Consider the following 26,746-nt stretch of genomic DNA (forward strand, 5'->3'; position numbering starts at 1 on the left):
CAGTGCTATGGCCCATGGCATCAATTGTTTACTTTTTTGGTGTTTGGCCCTCATCTAGTGGTGCTCAGGGATGAGTCCTGGTGGCCTTGGAGGACCCTCTGGGGATTGAACCCCCGTTGGCCATGTGCAAGGCAGGTGCCACATTGGCTTGAGGGTTCTTACTTTTTTTGGGGGGGTTGGGTCACAGCCCGATGGCGCTCAGGGGTTACCCCTGCTCTGTGCTCAGAAATCTCTCCTAGCAGGTTCAGGGGACCATATGAGGTGCCGGAAATAGAACCAGGGGTCCGTCTGGGGTTGGATGCGTGCAAAGCAAACGCACTACTGCTATGCTATCGCTCTGGCCCTTGGGTTCTTACTTTAAACGAAGGTTGGGGAGCAGCAGCAGAAGCCTGGGCTGGATCTCTCAGAAGATTGTGGCTTAGGAACTGGAGCAGAGTTCAGTGGGCTAAGTGCAGACTTGCATGGGACACCCCAAGTATCCGCCAGATGTGACCTGAGCACAGAGGACTGAGCAACTCCTGAGCAACCTGCCCCTCACCCCAACAGGATGGTGCTGCTAGTTAGGAGAAAAGTCAGGGGCTAAGAGAAATGAGGGTGGACACATTTCAGGCTTGCTGTCTTTGGTCTTTTTTTTTTTTTTTGGTTTTTGGGCCACACCCGTTTGACGCTCAGGGGTTACTCTTGGCTATGCACTCAGAAATCGCCCCTGGCTTGGGGGACCATATGGGACACCGGGGGATCGAACCGCAGTCCGTCCTACGCTAGCGCTTACAAGGCAGACACCTTACCTCTAGCGCCACCTTCCCGGCCCCAGGCTTGCTGTCTTAATTCAAGAATGGAGGAGTAGGCTGGGATACTCCCACTGGGGAAGCCCAGAGAACTGAAGGGGGAGAGAGGGGGAGGAGGGAAGACAAGGGAGAAGGAGGGAGAAGGGATTAAGGAATTTAGGGGAGGGAGGGAGGGAGGGAGAGAGAGAGAGAAAGAGAGAAGGGGAGGAGGAGGGAGAGGGAGAAAGAGGAGGGAAGGAGGTAGGGGAAGAAGGAAGGCGGAAGTGAAGAAAAAGAGATGCAAGGAAAGGGGAGCAGAGGGAGATAGGAGACAGTTAGGGAGCGGAAGTAAGGAAGCAGGGGAGGAGGAAGAAGGAGGAGAGAAAGGAGCAGAGGGGACGACGGAAAGGACGGACAGGCCTGCAGAGCGAGCCACTGACTCCAGCCCCAACCTAGAGCGCGAGCGCTTCCGGGTGCCAACGCTGTAACTTAGCAACGCCGGAGGCGGGCCGTTGCGCAGGCGCAGTAGACGCGGCACTACCCCGCCCCCGAGGTCAACGGCTGGAATCCTAACGCGCCTGCGCCGAGGCGCAGCGCCGCGCCGGTTCCGGCCGGGCCAAGGTGGTCTCCGAGGCTCTCTGCTCACACTTTTCCGTGGGGGCGGGGGTTAATGGAGACACCCCGACTCTCCGCACCCCGCACGTCCCTAAACGGGAGAAGTCCGGGGGTGGGGATGGGGAAAAAGCCTGCGACGCCGGGGGCGAGCGTCAGGTGGGCAAAGTCGGGGCGGGGGCGGGAGGGGGCGGAGTGCGGCGAGGGCGAGGCCGGGCCGGCAGGGGCGGGACTTATGCCGGAAGTGCCTGAGGTCGGCCTGGCGGTGAAGGACAGCTCTCTTCCCGGAAGGGGGCGGAGCCTCGGCGTCGCGCATGCTCTGAAGGCGATAGCAGCCCGTAGTGGGGCGGGGCCCACGGGAGTGGTATTTTCCGGACGAGCACGGGTTGAGCCAATCCCCGGGCCGGACGGGTGCGGAAGGCAGTGCGAGGGGCGGGGCTTGAGGGCGGGGCGCGATGACGTCGCAGCCGGACACGTCGGCGGCGCCGAGGCCGAGGTCCCGGAGCCGGATGTGCCAAGATGGCTGCGGCGGCGGCGGAGTCCAAGCTCCCTGTCAGTTTGGGGCCGGCTCTGGCCTGCGGCTCCTGAGGGGCCGAGGGACGCGCGGGGGCCCGAGGCGGCCGTCCCACGGCGGGCCGGTGAGAACCGGGGCGCCCTGGGCGGCGGGCGTTTCTATGCGAGGCCCGGGGGAGCGGCGGGTTTGGTCGCTCGCCTCCGGGCTACAGGGGTCGGGCGGGCCGGAGCGTGCGGGGATTGGGTGACCCTTGACCCTTGACCCCGCAGGACCCTCTCCAGGCGTTTCCCAGGGGTTCGGGGCCACTGGTGGCTTCCAAGGTGCTTCATTGGGGTCTGATCCTTTTATTTTCCAGCAGTCCCCGACTCGTTTTTTTTTCCTCTGTCTGGGGTCTTGGTGATTGGGAGGGAGCGGGCGGTGTGGACGGTGACCCCGTCGTCGTCGTCCCCCCCACACACAGCAGGTAGGTGGGAGGTGGCTCCTCGGAATACCGGCAATGATTGCTCCACTCCAGGCCTTGCACGAAGTCTAGCAGCCAGGGCCTGATGAAGGCTTTGCGGCTCCTTTGCTTCATTACTGCCTGGGGTGCACCCCACCTCATCCCACCCCACCCTACAAGTGGTGGTGAAGGGGACTCCCAGAGGGTGGCAGGTGAAACTGAGGTGTTGCTGAAAGCTGTTCATTGAGGGGGGCGTGGAGATTTGTGGCGGTGGTGATGGTTGGGCTGATTTGTGGGGAACTGAAAGTGCTCACTTTAAAAAAAAAAAGCGGTGTCAGTAAAACACCTTGAAGAAAGTTGCTGAAGGGCCTCGGGGACTCTAGGCTTCTGGAGTGTTGATTCTGGCGAGATTTCTTTCTCTCCTTACCAGGAGAATTGCAGGTTAAACCTACCCCCAAGCACCGTGTTGTGTCTATTGTGTGTCCCCTTCCCCCCATAACCTCTGGAAATAAGCTTTCAGCACTGGTCTGTGAGCACAAAGCTCTGAATAACCCTTGGACATGGCTGAATGTGACCTGTCCCGACAAAAACAAGCTCAGTGTTGACCTCTATACACTCTCCTTTTCTAGCTGATGAGACGGGACCCTAGAAACCCCTGTGTGGGGAGCCCCTCCTGACCTCCCAGAATGGCTCCTTAGCCCCATTTGCTTTTGTTGTTATAAGGGTCTCCGCAGGCTGCTGAGTGACCTGGGGCTGGCAATGCAGTGCTTGTGCTGATGAGCCACTGAACTAGCTTCCTTAGTGTGTGTGCATGTGTGTGGGTGTGCAGGTGCAATAAGTGGTTTGGAGTGAAGACTCGTTCTGGAAGTATCAGGGACTTTTATCTCTGATCAGTGATGATGCAAGGATTCTCTCTCTCTCTCTCTCTCTCTCTCTCTCTCTCTCTCTCTCTTTTGGTCCACACCGTTTGATGCTCAGGGGTTACTCCTGGCTAAGCGCTCAGAAATTGCCCCCTGCTTGGGGGGACCATATGGGACAGCGGGGGATCGAATCGCGGTCCTTCCTTGGCTAGCGCTTGCAAGGCAGACACCTTATCTCTAGCACCACCTCAACGGCCCCAGGATTTTCTCTTTTAACGTGACGTTCAGATGGGTATTCCTAGTGCCAGATTTTATTTTTCCTTGTTATGGGTCCAGCTTTGCATTGATTGAAGCCCTAGGCTTGTGCTCTGGCACATATGGGAGGTACCAAGGATCGAACTCACGGCATCACAGAATTGATTACATCCTCCCGTGTAACTCGCGTGAGGTGCTGCTTCGAAAGTTGGCTTCTTGGGGCCGGCGAGGTGGTGCTAGAGGTAAGGTGTCTGCCTTGCAAGCGCTAGCCAAGGATCAGGACCGCGGTTCGATTCCCCGGCGTCCCATATGGTCCCCCCAAGCCAGGAGCAATTTCTGAGCACTTAGCCAGGAGTAACCCCTGAGCATCAAACGGGTGTGGCCGAAAAACCAAAAAAAAAAAAAAAAAAAGAAAGTTGGCTTCTCTTCTGAAGCTGCTCAGTGAGAAAGCCCCATACCTGCCCCTCCAGAGGGCAGGAGCTCCCCTTTGCCTGTTCCTCATCATGCCCTTTTGTTCTTGGTGGCAGTCTAGAGCCAGATCAAGTCTCACTGCTGTTTCTTCTGGTCTGTCAAACTGGAGTGGGGTTGAAAGTGCTGGAGAGCAGCAGGGCCCTCTGTGACTCAGGACTGAGCAGGCAGGACCATGTGTTTTGAGTGCTGTCCTGGTCCTGACCCGGCGAACACACTCTGAAGTGTCTCTTTTAGCTGTCTTGTAAGACCAGAGCTGAGCACCGGAAACTGCTCATGTGTTAAGAAGAAGCGAGGATTCTGCCCATGTGGTCCCTGAGAGTGTGTTGGCCTCTTACTGTGGAACCTTTGTCAGCTGCCAGTCACTTTGTTCAAAGCTGCTTTAGTTCTGCGTGTTTTCCTCCCAGGGGTGGTTGCTCACTGACTGCGAGTGCTCAGTTGCAGGGTAGGAAGAGAACATTGGAGCTGGGGAGATGCTCCATGGACTGGAGCACTAGGCCTTCACTAGATGGGTCACCACCACCACCACCCCAACAAAAGGGAAGGGAACCTATTTGCAAGGCCTTTGAGAACCCTCTTCTTTTTTTTTTTTTTGGTTTTTTGGGCCACACCTGTTTGACGCTCAGGGGTTACTCCTGGCTATGTGCTCAGAAATCGCCCCTGGCTTGGGGGGGACCATATGGGACACCGGGGGGATCGAACCGCGGTCCTTCCTTGGCTAGCGCTTGCAAGGCAGACACCTTACCTCCAGCGCCACCTACCCGGCCCCGAGAACCCTCTTCTTGAGAGCAGGGATCTCTTGTACATTTTAATATTCTTTTCCTGATGTGTGGAGGCCAGAGCCAAGGCACAGTGAGGAGGGTGCTAGGGTGCTAGCTTTGCACACAGCTGACCTGGGTTTGATCCTTGGCACACCATATGGTCCCCAAACATCAGGAGTGATACTTGAGTGCAGAGCTTAGGAGTAACCTGAGCACTGCCAGGTGTGACTCAAAAGCCAAACTGAAAACCAGAAGGGACTAAGTGCCATGCCTTCCAGGCCAGTATCTGGCTGTGTAGCCTCTCAGCAGATTACTGTTGGGTCAGGCTCTGACCTTTTTCCTGGAGTTTTGTGAGGGTATCTTGAACTCAGCCTATGCCAGCTGGTATTGTAGTTCCTGCCCCTGCCCCAGTTTGGCCTGTGTGTGGTAGGAGGGAAAAAGTAGCCCTCAGCTTTGTTTCTGCTTTAGCTGGGACCCTGAGCGAGACTTTTGTGCTCATGCCATTCTTTTTCTTTTCTAGTCTGCATTAAGGAAAACTTGCTTCTTGGAGTTTGACTGTCAGAGCCGCAGTTATGCAGCCGCCGCCCCAGGCAGTCCCTTCTAGCCTGGTTGGGCCACCTCCAGCTGGGACCCCTCAGAGCATGTACTGGTCCAACAGTCCCTACCGGCGGCAAGCAGTGCCCAGTGGGCCCGCGGCCCCTGTGCCCTGCCCGGTACAGCCTGTCACAGACCCATTTGCATTCAGCAGACAGGCACTGCAGAGCCCCGCTGCAGCCAACGCACCCCAGAGTGGCCTCCCTGTCCTGCAGGCCCAACCTGCATCTCTTCAGCACCCTGGCCAGTCCCTGCCTCCCACGAGTGCCGGTCACGGTCACAGTGCCCATGGGCCCTTTGAGCCACTGCCCAGACCTCTGCTGCAGCCCAAGTCAGAAGCCAGCCCATTTGTCAGTCTGGTGGCCCCTGCAGTGCCACCAGGGCTTGAAATGAACAGGGGAACTGAGGCAGCTTCCATCTCTGAACCCCAAGTTTCGACTCTGCCGTATCCACCTCAGTACATTCCAGCAGGCCTAGATGTTTCTCAAGGAGTTCCTCTGTCTGGGAATATGCCAGGGCCCGACAGGCCTCGGAGCAGGCAGAATCCATACACTGCTGCTGTGTCCTCCACAGTGCCCCCTTCCGGCCCTTTGCCTGGTCAGGCTGTGCCAGGGCAATGGGAGTCAGCCCAGGGGTCCCTGTCTGCTTCTGCTCAGCACTCCTGGCCCTGCCCAGAAGGACCAGTGCCTCTCCTGGTGCCCCAGGCCTCCCGTGCTGCCCAATTCCCTGCCTCTTTGCACCAGGGCTCTGGCCATGATACACTCAACCCGCCTGGCTCTGTGCCAGCCCCAGTGAGCAGCCTGTACAGTGGAAACCCGTCGGCTACTGGCCTGGATCCAGAAAGCACCTTCCAGCGGAACTCCAGAGTTGGCATTGGTGTGGCAGGCCTGGAGTTGAGGCCAGCTCCAACAGTGGCCCGGGAGCACATGCAAACTGCTGCCCTGCTCACCCTACCCGCTCAGGGAAACAATTCAGAAAGCCATCTGCATCCCCCACCAGGGGACTTGGGGGCCCTCTCCGTCTTCTTCCAAGGGGGTGAGACGGAGAACGAGGAGAACCTTTCGTATGAGAAACCAGGCTCAGTGGGGCTGGCTGACTCTGACAATGTTGTCTCCGTTCCTGGACCTGGCCATCTGGCCCACGCAGCCCTACTTAGAGGTCCCGGTGGCGAGAATGCACAGCTGGGAGGAGAAGCGCAGGCCTATTTTGTGCAGTCCTTGGACGTCCAACACGAGAGGAAGACCACTAAAGGTGCACCCACTGATACATGGGGGGATCCAGCCCGTGTGGGAGCTCCTGAGGCCAGTGGCCCACAGTATGAGAATGTGGAGAACTTAGAGTTTGTTCAGAATCAAGAGGTACTGCCAAGTGAGCCTCTGGGTGTGGAGCTGTCCCCAAGCGATCAGCCCAGGACTGGGCCCCTGCCTGGGCCAGCCAACTCCAGGCTTGGTGTGCCAAGCTACACTGGAGCCACAGGTCCCAACCTCGAGGCCCCAGATGCAGCACTGCACCCCCTGCGACCTGACAGTGCTTCTTCCAGTCACAGCACCAAGAGCCTCAGGAGCCTTCCGGGTTCATCCAGACCCCAGGACCTGGTGGGCACCTTCATCCAGCAGGAAGTTGGGAAGCCTGAAGACGAGGCTTCGGGGAGTTTTTTTAAGCAGATTGACTCGTCTCCCATTGGAGGGGAGGCAGATGAGGTCCCTGGGAGCCAGAGTTACCAGAATAGCCTCTCCCATCCTCCAACCCCTAGCCCTCCCAAGCCCACAGGGGTGTTCCAGACAAGTGCAAACAGTTCTTTTGAGCCTGTGAAATCCCACCTAGTGGGCATGAAACCATTAGAGGCAGATCGTGCGAACATGGTGGGAGAGGTGAGGGATACTCATGGACTGCAGAAGCAGTCCCGCATGGCTGCCGCTTCGTCCACTGCATCCCCAGGCAACCTGGAGCAGCCCCCGGACAATATGGAGACCCTCTTCACGTCCCATGATGGCCCTGCCTCAGAGACCAACCATGGGCCTGCACAGGCTGGAGTGCCACACTTGGACGCTGTGCTCTCCACCTCAGAGAGAAGGACTGTGAACCGCATGCAGGGGGCTGTGAAGTGCGAGAGCCCCGCCACCACTTTGTGGGCTCAGAATGAGCTCCCCGACTTTGGGGGCAACGTCCTATTGGCCCCCGCTGCTCCCATGCTCCACGTCCCCATCAGCCCTCGGCCCTGTGAAGTGATCCAGCCCCCAGATGAGGGCATATCCGGTCAGCGGCCAACCCCCAGGCCACCTCTGTTGAGTGGTGATACCCTCGGGGCTTCTGAGAATCTGGAGAATCCCCCCAAAATGGGCGAGGAGGAGGAGGATCGGCCCTCTCAGGCAAGTCCTCCCACTGAGCCTCTGCCTTGCCAACTCACTCCCTTTCCTGGGTCTCTGCTGAGCCCCGCAGAGAAGCAGCTGTGCTGGGGAGAGGCTGTGGTTGGGAAGAATCTCACACTTAGCAGTGGGGCTTCCTGGGATGCTTCTGGGGGTGAAGCGCTGAGGGCTGCGCCCCGGCCCCACACTTCCTGCTCACCTTTGCTGCTGCAACGGCCTGGCCCAGCGTTCCAGAATCTGTTCCCGGGGAGTCTGGAGCTGGCCGCTCCAGGGGTCTTGGCATCTGGTAGCGAGAAGGCAGCCACCTCTGATAGCCATGAGGACGCTGCTGGCACCCTAGACTTCTTGCTCCCCAGGACCTTAGAGAATCCTATGAGAATGTATGGCCTGTCCCATTCAGATGCTTCAGCTGCTGGTCAGCAGCCTGTGGCCAGATGCCCTGGACTCAGGGCACATAACCCAGACCCTTTCTACCAGCAGGTAATGAGAGATACACAGGAGCCGCAGGGCCCTGATAAAGCCCAGAAGGAGCTGGTGCCACCATCCCTGCCAGAGCCCAAAGCACCACTTGCAGAACCTTCAAATGTGGGGATCCCCCCTGGGCCTGGACTGTCTCAAAACTCTGCTCAGCCACCTGTAAGCCAGACCACAGCCGACACAGGCCAGCAGCCACCACCATCTCGGCCCCCTCCGTCCTCCAGTGGGGCCACTGCAGCCCCATCAAACCAAGCAGCTGCACGGCCCGACCAACAGTGGCCACAGTCACCACCCCCAGACTACTACTACTACAGACCCTTGTACGACAGCTACCAGTCCCAGTACCCTGCACCTTACCCACCTGAGCCTAGCTCAGGCCCCCTCTATTACCAGGTAGGTGGGGCTGGGACAGGGGTGCCCCTAGCTCAGGGTCCTGCAGGGCAAATTTTGTGTTCACACCGTTTATTTCCTGAGCAGCCTGACCTGTCTCTGCCCCTTCACGCAGTGCTTCTAACTTTTATTGCCCTAGCATCCCAATATCTGGGGTAGAAAAACCGTCTTTTCCTGTGGGGCCTGTTGGCTGTACAGAATCAAGTTCTGAGTGCACACTCAGGGAACCTCTATCTTAGGCTTCTGTTACTTTGGATTTCAAAGCCCAATTGAAGGATCTGAGAGGGTGTGCACCCCTCTTGGATCTTGGAACACACACCCGCCCTCAGCAATGTCAGGTACTGGAAGTGAATGGAGCTCCTGCCTCTCAAGTCCTCTCTGGAGGCAGCAGGAGAGCGTCCTCTTGCCCTTCCTGGACACGGAGTGAGAACAGTGAACTTTTGGACTGGCCAGTCCAGGTGAGCTGGCGGGAGGACCGAAGGCTGATCCACTGCTGGCTCCCGCCTTTCTGCAGAACCTTTTGGTCTCTGCAGACCTTGTTAACATTGGGGGAGGGCCACAGCAGGTGGTGTTCAGGGCTGACTCCTTGCTTTATTCAGGGATCCCCCTGGAGGTGCTCAGGGCTTACTTCTCACAGTGCTAAGGGCTCACTACTGGCTCTGCACTCTGAGATCGGCCCCAACAGTGCTCAGGAAAGCCGGGGATGAAACCTGCAAGGCCAGCGTGGACCCTCCACTGCCCCTGGGTCAGCCTTGTTAAACATCTTAGAAGATGGTTGAACCTGGTGTATACAAAACCATTGTTTACTGGAAAAACTCCAGTGGGTCACCTGGAGTGGTGAGGCAGCTGCAAGGAAGGATAGTAGCTGCCCCCTACTACAGGAGATCTATGTTCCCCTCAAGGACTTTGCCTGTCTTGGTAAATGTGGGGCCAGTCTGGCTACAGAACTGTGTCAGTGTGACACAGGAACCTGTGCTGGTGCTGTGACACCCGGGGTTCGGGATTTGTCAGTCAGGTCCCCATCATCATCATGGTCTGCATCTTAGGTATTTGTATGCTTTGGGGGCTGCTCCCAGCTCAGTGCTTGGGCCGCTCCTGGAGTTGGTTTTCCATCACTGAGGTCCAATCCAGCACCCGGGACTGTCAGGGTGGCCAATGCTGGTTCTGGGTCATTCCCTTTCTGGCCTCTAGCACGGACCCTCCCTCTGACAGGATGTCTACGGCATGTATGACCCTCGATACCGGCCCTACGACAGCACAGCTGCCTCCTACGCTGAGGGCTACCGCTACCCCGAGCCCGAGCGGCCCAGTTCCCGTGCAAGCCACAGCTCTGACCGGCCTCCTGCCAGGTGGGCTCAGTACGGGCAGGGTGTTCCCCGCAAAGCTCCTAGCTGTGACCATGCTTGGCCCCAGGTCTGGTTGGTATCTTCCCTTACATGCTTCTGCCACCTAGGCCCCTGTGCTGAGACTCTGGTGCCAGGGGCCCACATATGTTCCCTGTTCTCTAGGCATCTCACCTTCAGCTGAGTAAGAAGCAAAGCAGGTCAAAGTACACCCACTCAGATGGATTGCCAATTGTCCACATCACCTGGAAAAGCCATTTGGTAGCCAGGGCAAACATTGAGTTTGTGGAAGCAATGGCAGATATTTCTCAACTCCTTGAGAAGGAAAGGAGGGGTGGGGGATGGCATTATTGGCTCTACTCTTGAGCCTGCCCACAAAGCTCTGACCCAGCTGCAATGCCTGCTCAGCCTTGGGCAGTGCTTGCTTTGGCAGCTCCTCCCTTCACTTGCCTGCCTGGCTTATTGTGCTGCCATGTGCCTACTTTCTCCAGGCCCTGCCCTTAGCTGTGTTTGCTCCATGCACTGTGCCAGCCTATGGGCTTAGCGGGCAGTGAGGACCAGCCTGTTTGCCAAAGTCCACCCACGGGGTGTACCCATGCATTCTGCCCATTGATGTGGTGTCCAGCTAGTTGGGCTCAGCAGAGAGGCATTCCTGTGTGGGGCAGAGGGAAGTCCCAGTTTCTAAACCAAGTCTTGTCTTAGACCTGTTGTCAGAAATTGGGAATGTGTCCTGCCCTGCGCTGTCCACCTTCCTACCCTGAGAGCCCCACTTGCACTGCCAGTTTCCTGCCCTGAAGACCCCCCACCCACTATGCCTGTTTTCCTGCCCCGAGTCCTCCACCCACAGTCCAGGTAGCTGGCTACCAGGGCACAGAGCCTGTGTTTATTAGCCACAGGGGCCACACATTCTTTTCCTGTGTGGAACCTCCACTCTAAATGGGCAGGCCTGACTCTGGTGCTCAGGCCTCGCTTCTGGCTCTGCTTTGCTCACTCCTGATGGGTATAGGGGACCTATGGGATGCTGGGATGGAAATTGGGTCAGCCACATGCAAGGCAAATCCTTTCCCGCTGTGCTGTCACTCTGGTCCCCAAACCCAGGCTCTTGAGTATTAAGCATGTACTCCAGCCTCTCTAGCCATATTTTTGACCCTGAGTTGCTATGGTTTTATTTATTGGGTTTTGGGTTACATCTGTCAGTGTTCAGGGCACCCTATTGGTTGCTGGAAGTCAAACCCCAATGAGCCCATGTGCAGGTCTTAGTTTAGCTTCTGCACAGGGCTGTGTCTAATGGTTTCGGTTTCATCTGTTCCCAGGCGCGAGTACCCAGACGGCTACTACCACTCTAAAGGATGGAGCAGTCAGAGTGACTACTATGCCAGCTATTACTCCGGCCAGTACGACTACGGAGGTGTGTTCTTGGGCCCGACTAGCCTGCATGGACTCCCCTATGGGTGTTTCCAGCCATGATTTGAGTTACTGGATTCTCTCTGGAGTGACTGGGTCACTGTCTTTCACAAAGGAAACCATAGCTCAGTGGCAGTATTGAGGGCTCTTGATCCAAATATTGGCCATTGACTGTCCATCAAAGCAGTGTGCTTGGACCCATAAAAACCTAGTGGATGGCAGAGAAAGGCAAAACCAGATACTTCTGTGCTCTAGCCACACCTATTGCATTAGTGCCCATGGTGGGTCAGGTATCCACGGCACATTCTGGTGTCGGGGTGCACTGTGAGTGTCCTGATGACATACCTCTCTTGAGACCTCTGCCCTTCTATACTCATCCCATTCTCTACACTAGCCCCATGGACTCTTGCCAGAACAGCTATGTTGAATGTACAGGTTGAACGTTCCACAGGTCCTAATGAGGAAAGGGAAATCGCATATCCCCTGCCCAAGGAGGATAGGAGAATCTGGTCCGGTTGTAATTCCCCGCAGTAAAGTAATCCAGATAGGAAAGTTTTAGCAGGCAAGAAAACTCACACTGCAAGTTGTTCACATATAAGCCAGTTGCTCCACCATGTGGAACCACAAGCCCTCACCAATCCTGCCTCTTTATTGAATTCCAAACAAAGCCCCTTTCCCTAGAGGGGAGGAGAAAATGCCAGATGAGAGGCAGTGGAACATAGATAAAGATGGGAATTTTTGTTTTGTCTTTTGGGTTGTACCCGTTGACACTCGTATTACTCCTGGCTATGCTCTCTGAAATCCCTCCTGGCTTGGGGGACCATATGGGACAACAGGAGATGGAACCATGATTCATCCTATATCAGCCATGTGCAAGGCAAATGCCCTACTGCTGCGCTACCACCACTCTGGCTCCATGATGGGAACTATTTCAAAGGCCTCTATTTACCTCATAGTCGCACTGACCCATATTCTTGCTTCATGCTTTCCTTTCCCTGGTTTGTCTTCTTCATTGCCTGGACCAGGGCCACCTGAACAGCTACAGCCTGTGATGCTCAGGCAGGGGTTGAGGGTTGCATTCCCAGGTATCAGACCACAGTCACCAAACAAACAGTCCTTGGCCCCATTGGCAGCCCCAGGCCTTTTGCTTCTGGCCACAAGCAAGTCAGCATTCCTGGACATGGTTTTCAAAAGAGTGTTTTGTTTTGATATTTGTTTCGGGCTCATGTCTAGGCATCATGTCATCTAGGGGTTACTCCTGCCTCTGCACTCAGGAATTAACTCCTGGTGGTGACAGGGATTGAACCCAGTTAGAATGTATGCAAGGCAAGTGCCCTTCTGGCTGCCTCCATCATTCCAGCTGGGCCCAGTAAATTTTCAGTTTTGAGAATCTCTTGCAACCTTTGGATTGATGGTACCACAGCCATAGTACAGAGTGTAGGGTACTTGCCTTGCACAAGATCAACCTGGGTTTGATTCCCACACCGTATGGTCCTCTGAGCTGGCCAGGGGTGAACCTTGAGCGCTGTGGGTGTGTGACTTGCAAAGCCAAAACTAAAACCAAAATCTCCATCCGGACCAGATTGGGGAGATGAAGATTTTTAAATTTGGGATTAGCAATTCCCAAATGTATTATCTATTACTATTATGATTTATTATTATTACTATTACTGTGCTAGGCTGCAGGTGGTGATACGTGTCTCCTAAGAGGGAGGAGTTTTCTCTTTGCCCTAGTCACTGTGTGTAAAGGTGCCCGCTTGAGCATCCGGTACAGCCAAGCGACGAGGCCAGCCCAGGCAGTGGGGTGCTGTTTTCCAGCACAAGGAGTGGAAGGAAGTATCTCTGGCGGGGGTAGCAGCCTCGGTACCTCGGGACCCACCATTTCCTGCCCACAGATATGGGGCGCTGGGAGCGTTACCACTATGGCTCCAGGTTCCGGGACCCCCGCACCTATGACCCGAGGCTCTGGCACGACAGCGAGTATGACGCCTACCGGAAGGACAGCTTTGCCCACGGCGACAGGTGAGGACTCTAAGCGGGTTGGGATGCTGGGCAAGCGTGCCCAGACCCTGAGTGCTCCGGGCCCCAGGTGGGGACCTGTGGGCCGTGTGTAAGTGTGGCCCCACTGGCACAGGCCTGATAAGTATGATGACCACTGGCGGTATGATCCCCGCTTCACTGGGAGCTTTGACGACGACCCTGAGCCTCGCAGGGACCTATACGGGGAGGAGGTGGACCGGCGCAGCGTGCACAGCGAGCACTCAGCCCAGAGCCTACGCAGCCGCCGCAGCAGCTTCAGCTCCCACTCCCAGCAGGTGGGCAGCTGCTGTAGGCTGGGCAGTGGGCAGGATAGGGTGGCTGATGTGCAGGAGCTGACTTCTCCACTTTGTGTCTCCAAGAGTCAGATCTACCGAAGTCACAATGTGAGCACTGGCTCCTTCCACGGCGACTACGCGTACAGCGTCTATGCAGGCGCCTTTCCAGAGTGGCCTGCTGTGGAGCAGGGTGCGTGGGCACTGTCAGTCCTGAAGAGGGTTCAGCTCGCCTGGCAAGGGCGTGGGGTGGTTGGCCTCGTCCTGCTCAGCCTCATCCCGGCAGTCCCATTCCCTGGCTTGGGGCTGTCCAGAGGTGCCAGGCTCCCAGCCTAAAGCCGGTCTGTGGTTCTGAGAACAGCAATGTGGTCTTGGTGTGCCGTCCCCAACTTCTGATGCCCTGATCGCCCCTTACTCCCTCTGAAATGATGGGGTTGGGATTCCCTGGGATCTGTGGACATGTGGTGACCTGGTGAGCTTGTCTGGGTGGTGTACCTCCTCCACCCCCTGCAGAAGTGGCCTTGCTGGGCTCTGCTGCCTCTCTGCAGACCAGTTGTGGGAACCAGCCTGCATGCTGGCCTACGAGCTGGTTGCTCTGCACCAGCTTTTGCTCTTGTTGGATTGCAGCTCCCTCGAGACCATCCTCTCCTGAGAAGTTCTCAGTGCCCCACATCTGTGCCCACTTCGGCCCGGGGGGCCAGCTCATCAAGGTGATACCCAATCTGCCGTCAGAGGGCCAGCCTGCACTGGTGGAGATCCACAGTATGGAGGTGAGCATGGCGCCGCCTATTGTATTTCGGCCAAGGTCTTGCTTGTGCTTCCTTCACTGGGAATCTTAAGGGTGGTGGTTTGGGAATGGTTGGGGGCCCTGCCCGGTGGAGTGCCCATCCAGTGGGCAGGTGGGTGGTGCTGAGTTTCCCTGTTCTGTCTCAGAGCCTGCTGCAGCACACGCCAGAGCAGGAGGAGATGCGTGCATTCCCAGGGCCTTTGGGCAAGTACGTCTCCAGGGGCCTTGGCTAGGCCGGGGCGGGGGCGGAGGGGTCCTGGGCATTGCAGGTGCTGCCCTTGCTTTTGGCTGAGCATGTGTTCTTTTTCCAGAGAGGACACCCATAAAGTGGATGTTATTAATTTTGCACAGAACAAAGCTACAAAGTGTTTACAGGATGACACTTTACTTGACAAAGAATCTGCAAGTCTTCTTTGGAATTTTATTGTGCTGTTGTGCAGGCAAAATGGGGTACGTACATCACTGTGTGGGGGTCCTTATTGGCCTGCAGTCCATGAGGCGTGAGGCAGGACTTGTGTCTAAAGAGGGTAGAAAGAGTATTGAAGAGAATTGAAGGGGCCATTTGCTGGGGCCTGTAAGGGTATTCTGCTCCCTGTGGGAGAGTCCCTGCTGAGTCCTTGTCTTTCTTACTGTCGTCCCCCCACGCAGACTGTGGTGGGGACAGACATTGCCGAGTTGCTGTTACGGGATCACAGGACTGTGTGGCTCCCCGGGAAGTCACCTAATGAAGCCAACCTGATCGACTTCAACAGCGAGGCAGTGGGACAGGATGATGAGGAGTCAGTGGAAGCTCAGCTGTCCCTGCTAGCTGGCAGCCGACCGGTCCCAGCCAGTTCCCTGGACAAGGAGATTGAGCGCTTCCGGGAGCTGCTGCTCTATGGCCGCAAGAAGGTACCATTGTGTCTATGTGAGCACTAGAGCCTTAGCTGGGTCAAGCTCAGATGGGGTCAGGGCCTCGTGGCGTGATAAGCTATGAAAGCTGCTCACGGCCACAGTGGTGGGCCTTGTGCCTGGACAAGAAGCGCGGCCTCTCAGAGCCTGAGTACTCTGACATCTGCATGAATGTGAAATTTATCTTGGCCCATTCGTCAGGCAGCAGCCCTGCTATCTCCTCAGCAGGGTGGCTTTCCTTGGGGTGGCCGGGGGTGGGGGGGGGTGGGTTCTGATGCCCTGGGAGTAAAAGTTTGGGTGGTAGCGCTGCTCTGGCTGCCTGTGTGCACCTGGCCGGTGGATGCACTGTGCATAATGGTGACAGGCACTATAGAACAGCATGTGGTACCCAAGTCTGCAATGGCCTCTGCTGGTCTATTGTGATGGACCACACTGCCCTGACCCTCGGGTCACTGATGTGCTTGCTGTTTGCAGGATGCTTTGGAGTCTGCCATGAAAAATGCCTTGTGGGGCCACGCTCTATTACTTGCCAGTAAGATGGACAGCCGGACACACGCTAGGGTCATGACCAGGTACACATCTAGGCTGTGTGCCTGCTTCATTGCCCATGGAAAGGTGGCCAACTTCTGTGTGGATGCTGGCCTTGACCCTGCCTTGGGGTCTTGAAACCAGTTCTTTACAAGGCCTAGAGTGATGGTGCAGTGGGGAGGGCACTGGCCTGGCACATGGCTGACCACATTTCATCACCGACACTTCATTAGGTTCCCTCAACACTGCCAGGAGTGATCCTAAGTGCAGAGCATAGAATCAGACCTGAGCATAGCTGGGTGTAGCTCTGAAACCAATCAATCTGAAAAATTTAATCCATAATAACAAGCCAGCCCTGCACTATGGGACTTTCCTCTGGGGGCTCCCTTTCTTTGTAGGATCACCTCAGCTAGGCCTGCACTGAGTGTTTCGCCTGTCTCCCCAGGTTCGCCAACAGTCTCCCCATCAACGACCCCCTGCAAACCGTCTACCAACTGATGTCAGGCCGCATGCCCGCAGCATCCACGGTCAGTGGGGGGCCTTATGCCTCTGGGATTTGCCCCGTTGGGGTGCTTGTCAGCTCAGCCAACAGTGACCCTGGCTGTGTGGCCTGGCTGTTCCCTGATCACAGTGTTGTGGGGATGAGAAGTGGGGTGACTGGAGGCCACATCTCGCCATGGTCTTGTCCAACCTGAGCAACAACATGGACGTGGAGTCGAGGACAATGGTCACAATGGGTGACACCCTGGGTGCGTTGGGGCTGGGGAACCACATGGTGTGAGGGTTGGGTGTGTGGGGGGGAACCCTGCCTTCATTGTGGCCTGGTGCGCCTTGTCTCCTCAGCCTCCAGGGGACTTCTGGATGCCGCCCATTTCTGCTACCTCATGGCCCAGCTTGGCCTCGGCGTATACACCCGCAAAACCACAAAACTGGTCTTAATCGGTTCGAACCATAGGTAAGGAGGAATGCCAGATGCACATGCTGCTCTGAGAGTTACCTGGACATGGCCCTGGGGATCTCGCTCATAATAAAGTGGCTCATGTCCCCACAGTTTGCCGTTTCCCAAGTTTGCCACCAACGAAGCTATTCAGAGGACGGAGGCCTATGAGTATGCCCAGTCCCTGGGCACGCAAACCTGCACGCTTCCCAACTTCCAGGTATGGGGATACTGCTCTGCACCTAGACAGCCATTGTCACTGAGGGGCCTTAGCTCAGTGAAAAAGAAAATGGTTTTGAAAACCTTGGGGAGAAGATTGGGGGAAAGGGGTGCTTGAGAACTGTTGAAGGGTGTTCTCAGGGACTGTTGAATTGGGGGCATCTGGAATTGGGTCTAATATTACCGGTTTAAAGGATGTTGGGTGCCTGCTCCAAGCACTTCTCTGCATAGCATCCTGAAAGTTCACACAGCAGGTCCCATGCAGGTGCAGGAAGAGCAAGGATTTGCTCACTCCAGAGACAGCCCCTAGAGGGCAGCACCTGCACCTCTTCTGCCAGGCCCAAACTCTCAGTTCCCCCTTCAGGACACTCCTGTGTATGACCTCCTGTCAAATGTGGGCTTCACTCTGAGTGAACCTATATGAGCAGGGTGGGTGCCCCTGGCCCCGTGGATGGAGGAGGGTGATGTGAGCAGGGAGAGCATTCCTGTGCTCTAGTGCCGTGTAGATAGAGGAGGGTGAGTTTCCCAGAAGTTCCTGCTCACTTTGACATAAAGTAACTAAGCGAAGGGGAACTCTTCCCTATACTAAAGGGAGCAAAAGGGGAGGACGGGACTGTCAAATCCAGGAACCTTCTAGATAGGCTTGAGTGATGGTCACTGGTGCAGGGCCAGTAATAGAACTGTCCGTTACAGGTGTTCAAGTTCATCTACTCGTGTCGCCTGGCCGAGATGGGGCTTGCCACTCAGGCCTTTCACTACTGCGAGGTCATCGCCAAGAGTATCCTGGCCCAGCCCCAAGGCCACTCTCCTGTGCTTATCAGCCAACTCGTCCAGGTAGGGCTCTGTTGCTGCAGCTCAACTTGGACCCTCACTGCTAGGTTCCTGCTCTTTGTTTCTGGGCTTACATAGTGGTGTCCAAGGAGCATTCCTGGTGGGCTTGGGACCCTGTGCTGTGTTCGGGATTGAACCTGGGTTGCCAGTGCCCTGCCCACTGTCTTGTCACTTTGTCCCCTGGGTCAGACTCCTGAGCTTCCCCATGGCTACTGTGTACTCGCCTTGTACCTCGGGAGTAACTGCACAGGCGAGCAGTTCTTCCTCTGTCTGTGCAGACGTGGGGTATTGTGGCCAGGCCTCCATAGGTTCAGGCTTGCACAGTTTCACAACCAGGGTATGAGGAACTCTGGAGTAGTGGGGCGTGGGCACCCCATGGTTTCCTGTTTGCGGGTGTGTTCACATGGCACCTCAGGCCCCTTGAACACAGCGTCAAACCATCTCATCTGCCCAGGGATGCATGTTGACTGGAGGGGGGTACAGGCGGCAGGTACAGGCCACTCCCGCCCACACTATGGCTTTGATGGGGACTTGGTCCGCATGCTGCTCCTTGCTTCTAGGTTGCATCCCAGCTGCGACTCTTCGACCCTCAGCTGAAGGAGCGGCCAGAGGAAGAGGCCTTCGTGGAGCCTGCCTGGCTTACCCAGCTACAGCGGGTGGACCAGCAGGTCAAGGTGTGTCCTCTGCCTGAGGGCATGGTGTGGGCAGCCAGACTTGCAGGGTGACGTCACTCTTCCTTCCTTCTCACAGGAGGGCTCTGTGCTGTGGTGCCAGGATGTGGCTGGCCCTCAGCATTGTCCCAGTTCACCCAGTTCTGAGGTGGGCTTGTGCGAGGGTCCGGGACCAGCTCTGCCCACTGAGCCAGCCCCTGACAACCCACTGCTGGCCCCGCCTATGCCAGCTGCTGAGCACCCAGATCAGAGTGTGCGCCTGCTTCCTTCAGGTGGGTCTGGGCCTGGGCCGAGGCATCTCAGTGGGCACATCTCCAATGCTGGAGGCACAGGGACACAGATGGAGGGTTAGAGCCTGCTGGAACCCCTGGAAGGAGGAGCTGGGGCTGTGCTGCCTGTAAGGTGCATCTGTCCCAAGACCTCTGTTTTCTCTGACCAGGACTACCTGGCCCTGGTGTTCTTAGCCTTTGGCCTCAATGGTTGGGTCCCTGCCCTTTCTCTGGAACCAGACTGTCTTGGGGGAAGGAGGGTGGTCAGCTATATCCCCATGACCTGACCTAACCTCTGTGCGTGCTGGGTTCCAGGTGCCAGGTTGGCTATTCCTGTGAGCTGCAGCTGTTATTTCTCTGCCATTTGTCTGCAGCCCCACAGAGGTTCCCTGGCAGCCAGCTGGCCTTCCCTGCCGAGGTGCCCATGTTCCCTGTGCAGCTGGGACCAGGGACTGGCCCCCCACCATCTTCCCTGGGCTTTCTAGAACCATCTGGGCCTGACCCCACAGCTCTGTTTCCTGGGCCAGGCCTGCCAGCCGGACCCCCTCCTCTCCAGGAGTCCAGGAACCCTGAAGCTGGTAGGTGTTGCAGCATCAGAAGCAGGTCTGAGGTGGGAGGAGGTGGGGGGGTTATGAGAAGTGAAACTCGAGGAGCTGTCCCTTGGGGTGTGTCGTGAAGATGAAGAGCAGCTGTTACGGCCTGGCACCTCTCTCACCTCTTTAGGAACCACGCTGCAGGATGGCCTCGGCAGAAGCTTGCTTTCAGAGCTCAGAGATGGGGACCTGGGCGGCAGCCTCACAAGCCTGGTAACTCCCTGTTTGTCGCCACATGCTTCTCTGATGGGCCCCACCTCCTTTGCTCTGGCTGTAGAGGCATGATCTTCCTGTTAGGGAGAGCCCTCAAAGTGGTTTGGAGATGGCTACAGCATGAAGCAGCTCGTTCTTTGACCAGAGAGAACTTGTAGGACTGTGGAGGGATCTGGCTGGCAGGAGACCCAGGTTCAAGCCCCATGCTACCCAGTTCCTGAGCACTGAGCCAGGAGGATCCCCCTGAGCACCGTTGAGTAGAATCAAGTTTTAAAATTGAACCAAATTGGCTGGATAGCATAACAGTAGGGTTTTTGCCTGACATACCAAAGACCAGGGACAGACCCAGGTTTAATCTCTGGCATCCCATATGGTCCCCCGAGCCTGCCAGGAGTGATTTCTGAACACCACCAGGTAAGGCTCAAAAATCAAACAAAAAAAATTCGAACCAAAGTAGTTCCTGCATAGACAGAAATTGCCACTGATTTCTGCTTTTCCTTAATGGAGCACTCCCTTCACTGTACCCTTTTCTGGAACAGAAGTCTTGCAGAGTGGGGCTAGAAGGTTAGGACAGCAGGAAGGCCCAGGTTCTATCCCCAGCATCCTATATAGTCTCTCAAGCACTGCCAGGTGTGGCCCCCAAACAAATAAGCAAGCTCATGGTGCTTCCTTGGGAACAGTTTCTGAGACTTGAGTATAAATCCTTTCTAACTGCTTTGGTTTTAACCAGAGGGTAGACTTACAACCTTCTTATGAATGTCCTACTTGGAGGGGATGCCCTCTCTGGCCGTTAGGACATTCTCTCTGCAGGTAAAGAAAGTGGGGCTGGGGAAATGGGGAAAGCGCTTGCTTTACAGGTGTGAGGCCCTGGGTTTGATTCCTAGTACTGTATGGCTTCTGGAGCACTTACTGAGGGTGACGGCCAGGGTCTGAGCTCAGCCTGAGCCTAACAAGGTTTGGCCTCAACACCAGAAGACTCCTCACCTCCCCTCAGTGTAAATGAATGATGCCTTTGTTGGATATTGTCACATGTGGAGCTCGAGGGCTGCTTCTGGCTCTGCTGAGATATGAGGCCTGGCAGTGCTCTGGACCACGTGGTATTAGGGATTGACCCAGGATCAGTTGGCTGCACAATATGTGTCCTGGCCTTATGCAGTCTCTTTGGCTTTGACCTAACTTTTGTTTTGTGGGTTTCTTTCTTTCTTTTTTTTTTTTTTTTGACACATCTGGCAGTGCTCAGGGTTTACTCTTTGCTTTATACTCAGAAATCATTCCTGGCAGGCTCGGGACTAAATGAGATGCTGGAGGTCAAACTTGAGTCAGCTATATGCAAGGCAAATGCCCTCCTTACTATGCTATCAGTCCAGCCCCATAGACCTAACTTTTTTAAGCTGTCAACTGCCTGTCTCCCATCTGTAATACTCACTGTGTAGTGGGCTCAGGCCACCCTGGAAGCTGCCCACTGGCCCTAACTGCTTTCTGCTACCTTGGGACAGGGTACTGCCAGGAATCTGCAGGACCATCAAGACCTGGGGGGTTGGGAGTCACCACCTCCCACCCTGACCCCCACCCAGGATGGGAAGAGACCTGGACAGGCTGCCAGAAAGGAGACCAAGGATCCAAAAAAGGTAAGTGGGTGTGATGTGCCTGGGTGAGGCGGCAGTGGATAAGGGCCACAATCCCACCGTCCCCAGTACGCTCTGTCACTGTCCGCCATGTCTGCTATGTCTGCCCGCTATGTCACCTTGAACGCCCCCTGGAAGTGATGCTTGGTGTACAGTGCAGCTTTTCTGCTCTCCTCTGTCTTACCGGCCATCTCCTGCAGTCTCCCAAAGATAGCCAATGCCTTGCCCTGGGGATCCAGGGCTGTCCTTGGGACTGTGCTGGGCCTTCACTCTGCAGCAGGCAGGGACGAAACCTGGGGTCCCTTGTCTGTCCAGCTGCTCCTTACTCTTTCTGGTCCTTTGTGCATCTAAGCTTTTCACCTCAATAATGTGCATGAGATTTCAGTGTTTCCTGTAGTCCTGAGTGTCAGTGACACAGAACTTAGTTTAGAGCAGCCTTCCTGGCACCTGCAATAGGATGGATAGTGATGAGGGTGCTTGCCTCATATGCAGCTGGTCTGGGTTTGATCCTCTTCATCTTTTTTTTTTTTTTTTTGGTTTTTGGGTCACACCCATTTTACGCTCAGGGGTTACTCCTGGCTATGCACTCAGAAATCGCCCCTGGCTTGGGGGGGACCATATGGGACGCCGGGGGATCGAATCGCGGTCCATCCTACGCTAGCGCTTGCAAGGCAGACACCTTACCTCTAACGCCACCTTCCCAGCCCCAGATCCTCTTCATCTTTATGAGCCCTTCTGCACTCCAGGATTGATCCGAGTGCAGAGCCTGGAGGAAACCCTGAGCACCACTAGGTGTAGCCCCAAAATCAAAATGAGTTCCTCGGGAACTAATCCTATAGCTAGCTGGAGCACTGCCCCCATAGCATAGAGCTGTCTGTAGCATTACCCCCCACAGACTGGGCTTGTGTAGGCAATGCTTTTCCTGCCTCTCATCCCTCTGGAAGTAGTGTCAGAGTGGAAACAGCCCTGTCCGTTGGGGGAAGCAGAACTCTGTTCCTGGTGCCCAGCACCCCCAAGCAGGGCTTGTGCCTGCCCCTCTGCCCAGCACTATTGCCAGGTTTTCCACTGCTGGCACTGAGAATTGGAAATTGCTCAAAGGCGTCTGTTGTCATATAACACTTGATGTGAAATGGTTCGGTCCAGGTCTGTCAGCCTGTAGATTTGGGATCACTGGTACATGCATCATCTTTCACCCATTTCATTTTCCCTGATGGGCCTGAATCCCCCAAAACAGCCTCCACCTACCTTCCACTGACTTGGTCCTAGCCGGTAGGGGTTCTAACCCACATGGGTGCTGCTCCCTCAGCTGACATGGGTCTCTCTTCAGAGCAGTGAGCCCTGGTTCTTCTCACGCTGGCTCTACGGGAAGAAACGCACAGAAGCCTATCTGCCTGACGACAAGAACAAGTCGGTGAGTGGCCGCCAGGCTCTGGCTGGGCTTGTGGTGACTGAAGTCCAGGTTAGGATGGCTGCATTCCTGCTGGGGTTGGGGCAGCTGAGCTCGTTCTGGTGTCAGGGTGACTGAATTCCTGATGGGGGTCACTGAATCTAACTGGGGGCAGGGAGCCGAGTGGCCCCGGCTTAATTCCACTCCAGTTTCTCTTGCTTTCCTTGCCTGCAGATCGTCTGGGATGAGAAGAAAAACCGCTGGGTAGACACCAACGAGCCAGAGGAGGAGGTGGGTGGCCAGGGGCTGGGTGTGCTCCATTCTGTGGGCTGGCTTGGCTGCCTCTGCCCCCCTGACTCCCCTGTCCCCCTGCAGAAGAAGGCTCCACCCCCACCTCCAGCTGCATTGCTGAAGGCTCCAAAGGCTGCGCCCCTGGGTCCTGGAGGGGCCCCCAGAGCATCTGTGAACATGTTCTCTAGGAAAGCAGGTGAGCAGAGGTGGCAGCATGTGTCGGGGTGGGGGGTCCTCCCCCCACTGACTCCCTCGCTGATGTGTCAGGGACAGCCCACTGACAGGGACAGGGACTGTCCTATAGCTTTGGCCCCACAGGGCTGTCCTATACCTTCGGCCCCAAAGGGCTGTACTATAGCTTCGGCCCCACAGGGCTGGCAAGGGAGATCCCACTTGGGGAAGCGTTAGCCGTGGGGCCGCAAGTCTGACAGTGCCTTCTCTCTCCTAGCGGGATCCCGCTCACGCTATGTGGATGTGCTGAACCCTGGGAGCACCCAGCGCAGTGACCCAGTGCTGGCCCCTGCGGATTTTTTCGCCCCACTCGCCCCGCTCCCAATCCCAGCCCTCGTGGTGGGCCCACAGCCAGGTAGGCAGCCCTGCACCCAGCTGTCCACTGTTGGCCTCAGCCCTGGGTACTCACCCCCTCTGTGAGGACCTCCAATGGGCTGGCCCAAGCCACTTTCTTGCATTTGTCTCCTTCACAGATGCAGACATGCCGCCATCTGTGGACGGGGCTAGCACAGAAGGGCTGGTGCCCAGTGCAGAGCCCAAGGTGAGGCAGCAGAGGGCAGAGTCTCCATGTAGCTGGGGGAACAGAGGCCCAATAACAGTGCAAGCTCTGAGAAGTGGGGTAGCAGAACACAGGTCACAAAGTTTAAGGGTGCTCAAGGATGAGTACTATTCCTTGGAGCCCCAAAAGACATGTCAGGGCCCTTGGGCCTGATCTGGGGAGCAGCCACAATCCCTTATACTTTCCTTGCAGGGTTTTGTGTCTGAGCTCCCGTCCTCTAGAGCAGATGCAGCTCCAGGAGGAGAGGTAAGTGCTTCCAGGGTTCCCTGCTTGTTCTTGGCCTGTGGAGCTTGCTTTTGTCTGGCCAAAGGCTTCTTTCTCAAAAAATGAAATTTGAAGGGGCAGGAGTGATTAATTGCTTTGCACGAGGCTAACCCACGTTTGATCCCTGGCATCCCCTGAGACCTGCCAGGTGTGATTCCTGAGCACAGACCCAGGATTCAGTCCTAAGCATTGCCAGATGTGGCCCCAAAATAAAATAAAGGAGGAAAAGAAATGTGAGAGCTGGAGAGATAGTATAGTGGGGAGGGCATTTGTCTTGCATGAGCTAACCTGGGTTCCCACCCTGGTATCCCTTATGTTCCTGAGCCTCTTAAGCAGTAATCTCTGAACACAGAGCCAGGAGTAAATCCTGAGCACTGATGGGTGTTTATTTCTGTTCCCATTATTCCGTCCCCAATTGTTTAGAACTCTTTAGATATTAAGAGTTACTAAGTCGGGGCCGGGCGGTGGCGCTAAAGGTAAGGTGCCTGCCTTGCCTGCGGTAGCTTTGGACGGACCGCGGTTCGATCCCCCGGTGTCCCATATGGTCCCCCAAGCCAGGAGTAACCCCTGAGCGTTACCGGGTGTGGCCCAAAAACCAAAAAAAAAAAAAGAGTTACTAAGTCTGTGTTTCACTAAGTCAGCAAGTGTCGGCCCAGTCCATCCTTCAGGCCTCTCCCGTTGCCCTCTAGCCCATGTTCTTGAGTGTCTCAAGCGCCCACAGTCAGGTGACTTATACCCAGTGCTGGACAGATACACGCCCACTGTTTCCTAGGAGCACTGCCCATGAGAACAGGGTCTTCAAGAGGCTTACTGCCCCTGAGAACGATGTCAGTGCTGGGCACTGTAGGCTCTGTTGTCAGACTGAGCTTGGGCAGTGCCTTGTGGGCTGCTCTCACTACGCATGTTCTTGCTGCCCGCAGCTATCGCGCTGGAGCTCCGTGAGCTCGCTGTCGCGGGAGGTGAGCCAGCACCTACACCAGGTACCTGTGGCTGGTGACACACTGGCAGCACCTCATGGGCGCCTGTGCCCACCTCCACTACTTGCGCTGTCAGCTCTGCCCTAACCTTTCCCACCAGCTGTCTGCCCTGGCATCGCAGCTTGTCTCCTTGCCTGTGTGGACTGTCCATGTTCACTTCCCACTCAGAGTTCTCAGGAGCCCTGGGAAAGGCCCATCTGTGGTGTAGGCAGCCAAGGCTCCGTGTGATACTCTGGACCCTGAAGGCTGTGTGGCCAGCTCTTCACTCACAGCACCGCCGATGGGCCCATGGTGGCACCCTGTCCTGCTCGCATGTCTGAGGCTGCATGTGGCTGATCCCTTCCTTTCGTGGGTCTGGTATATGATGTGTGCCATGGCTGAGGTCCATTTTCCTGTGTTGCAGGTTGCAGGGCTCCCTGCGGCAGGGGCAGTGCCTTTGTACAACCCTGTGCAGTTTACACCCGTAAGTGCCCCGTTTCATCACTACTGCTGGCCTGTGTGGTGCTGGCCATCCCCTTGGTGCAGCTTGGGCACATGTTTCTCATTTTCCTCCCTCTGCCTCTTTCTTCCAAGTATACGGCCACCTCCTGGTAGCCATGAGGTGTCACTGCCCTCCTCACTGCCCTAATGGTAGTCTGGTCTCCTGTTTGCTGCATACAAACAGGACCTCACCTGCTCTCCTCTGAGCTGGGCTGGCCTTGTGCCCGCTGCCTACCAGTATAGACCCTGCAGGGCTTCCTAGGGGAGTGGAGCTGAGATTCACACCACATTTGGCTGACCGACAGCACCTGCTCTCTGGTGCCCTCTTGCCAGCCTGGCCCTGGGTGGCGCTATGGAACAGGCTGGTGGTGACCAGTGCTGCTCTTGCCTTTCAGGTTCCTGCCACCTCAGGAAGCTCAAGGGCAGGAAGGATGGGCCGGAGGAAATAACCTGCGCTGAGCTAGAGCCTCATCTCTGGTTCCCCTAGAGACACCTGGCCACCATGCGCTCTCTCTCACCACCCATTTCAGAGAGGCCTTGGCACTCTAGGAATTGGCTCAGGCTGGTCCCTAGCTCGGGGTCTTGCTTCCTCAAGCTGCTCTGGGCAATAGTGCCAGCATCGTGCCCAGGTGCTGGACGGGGTGTGTGGACCTCTGAGCCTATGTCCACTAAGCATTGCTGCACCTACGAAAGGGACTTCATGGGGCCCCAGTCAGCCTCTCAGAAGTGGGGGTCCAACACAGCAATAATTCACTCCGGCTCTCCCAGGGCCTCAAGCCCGAGTCACCACTTCTGGAGCGCTGTAGAACTGGCTGTGATCCCTCGCATCCCCATCCCAGAAACCAGTGACAGCACATGGGAATAAACGTGGATGCCTGGAGTTGGTGAGGTGGCTGTAGTGCCACTGCTCCGTATGGAAGTGTCTAAATAATGCCTGGCAACACTGGAGTCTCCCACCTGTGCCGGCTCCTCTGCCATACTGAAGCAAACAAGCACCAGGGCAAGCCCAACACCACCTTTTCCAAAAGGAGCTGGATCTTGATCCAATCAGTGGGCAGGTTCTCGGCAGGTTCCGCTGGGGACACAGTTTTCTTGGTGTATTGAATCTCTGTAGAAATTGTGCATATGTGAGATCAACATGTCCTCCCAACTTGACTGGCTAACCAATCACCTAGGGAAGACACTGCTTTCTGGAATATTCTACAGTGTACAACTGGGTCCTTGTGCTGTGGTTTGGTTGGCAAAAGCTGGGTAGCCAGGATGTGGGGGTGCAGGGCCTGAGTCCGGCTCCTACCTTTGGTGACTGCCCGTGACTTGATTCCAGATGCTTCCTCCAGGCGGGAGCTGCTATTTTTTTTTCCTAGATGCAAATTGTTACACTGCAAATTGTTAAATAAATATTTTGCGCTCTCAGTGAGGCCCGTCCCTTTA

The 26,746-nt window shown here is 56.1% G+C and overlaps 1 protein-coding gene across 1 annotated transcript; it reads left to right on the plus strand.

Annotated features, from left to right (window-relative positions):
- The first annotated feature begins 1,893 nt into the window (after positions 1–1,893).
- SEC16A (SEC16 homolog A, endoplasmic reticulum export factor) lies at positions 1,894–26,728 on the plus strand. The gene is made up of 31 exons (XM_049772822.1): positions 1,894–2,017; positions 5,197–8,506; positions 9,716–9,852; positions 11,160–11,254; positions 13,146–13,272; positions 13,385–13,565; positions 13,650–13,755; positions 14,190–14,332; positions 14,496–14,557; positions 14,661–14,799; positions 14,998–15,240; positions 15,715–15,812; positions 16,214–16,295; positions 16,400–16,517; positions 16,612–16,723; positions 16,820–16,925; positions 17,618–17,758; positions 18,316–18,429; positions 18,506–18,698; positions 19,070–19,273; positions 19,419–19,501; positions 20,998–21,129; positions 22,454–22,537; positions 22,748–22,804; positions 22,889–23,000; positions 23,253–23,390; positions 23,509–23,576; positions 23,787–23,840; positions 24,779–24,838; positions 25,239–25,298; positions 25,711–26,728. Exons 2-31 carry the CDS (start codon positions 5,249–5,251, stop codon positions 25,762–25,764), a joined length of 6,561 nt encoding a protein of 2,186 aa, XP_049628779.1. The 5' UTR covers positions 1,894–2,017; positions 5,197–5,248; the 3' UTR covers positions 25,765–26,728.
- Positions 26,729–26,746: the final 18 nt, after the last annotated feature.

Source organism: Suncus etruscus, chromosome 5 (assembly GCF_024139225.1).
Source record: "Suncus etruscus isolate mSunEtr1 chromosome 5, mSunEtr1.pri.cur, whole genome shotgun sequence".
In the NCBI taxonomy this organism is placed as follows: domain Eukaryota; kingdom Metazoa; phylum Chordata; class Mammalia; order Eulipotyphla; family Soricidae; genus Suncus; species Suncus etruscus.

Coding starts and splice junctions, on each gene's coding strand:
- SEC16A (XM_049772822.1), top strand. CDS start 5,249: ATGCAGCCGCCGCCCCAGGCAGTCCCTTCTAGCCTGGTTGGGCCACCT. Junction 19,274..19,418: donor GTCCAGGAACCCTGAAGCTG/GTAGGTGTTGCA, acceptor TCACCTCTTTAG/GAACCACGCTGCAGGATGGC. Junction 22,538..22,747: donor CTGACGACAAGAACAAGTCG/GTGAGTGGCCGC, acceptor CCTTGCCTGCAG/ATCGTCTGGGATGAGAAGAA.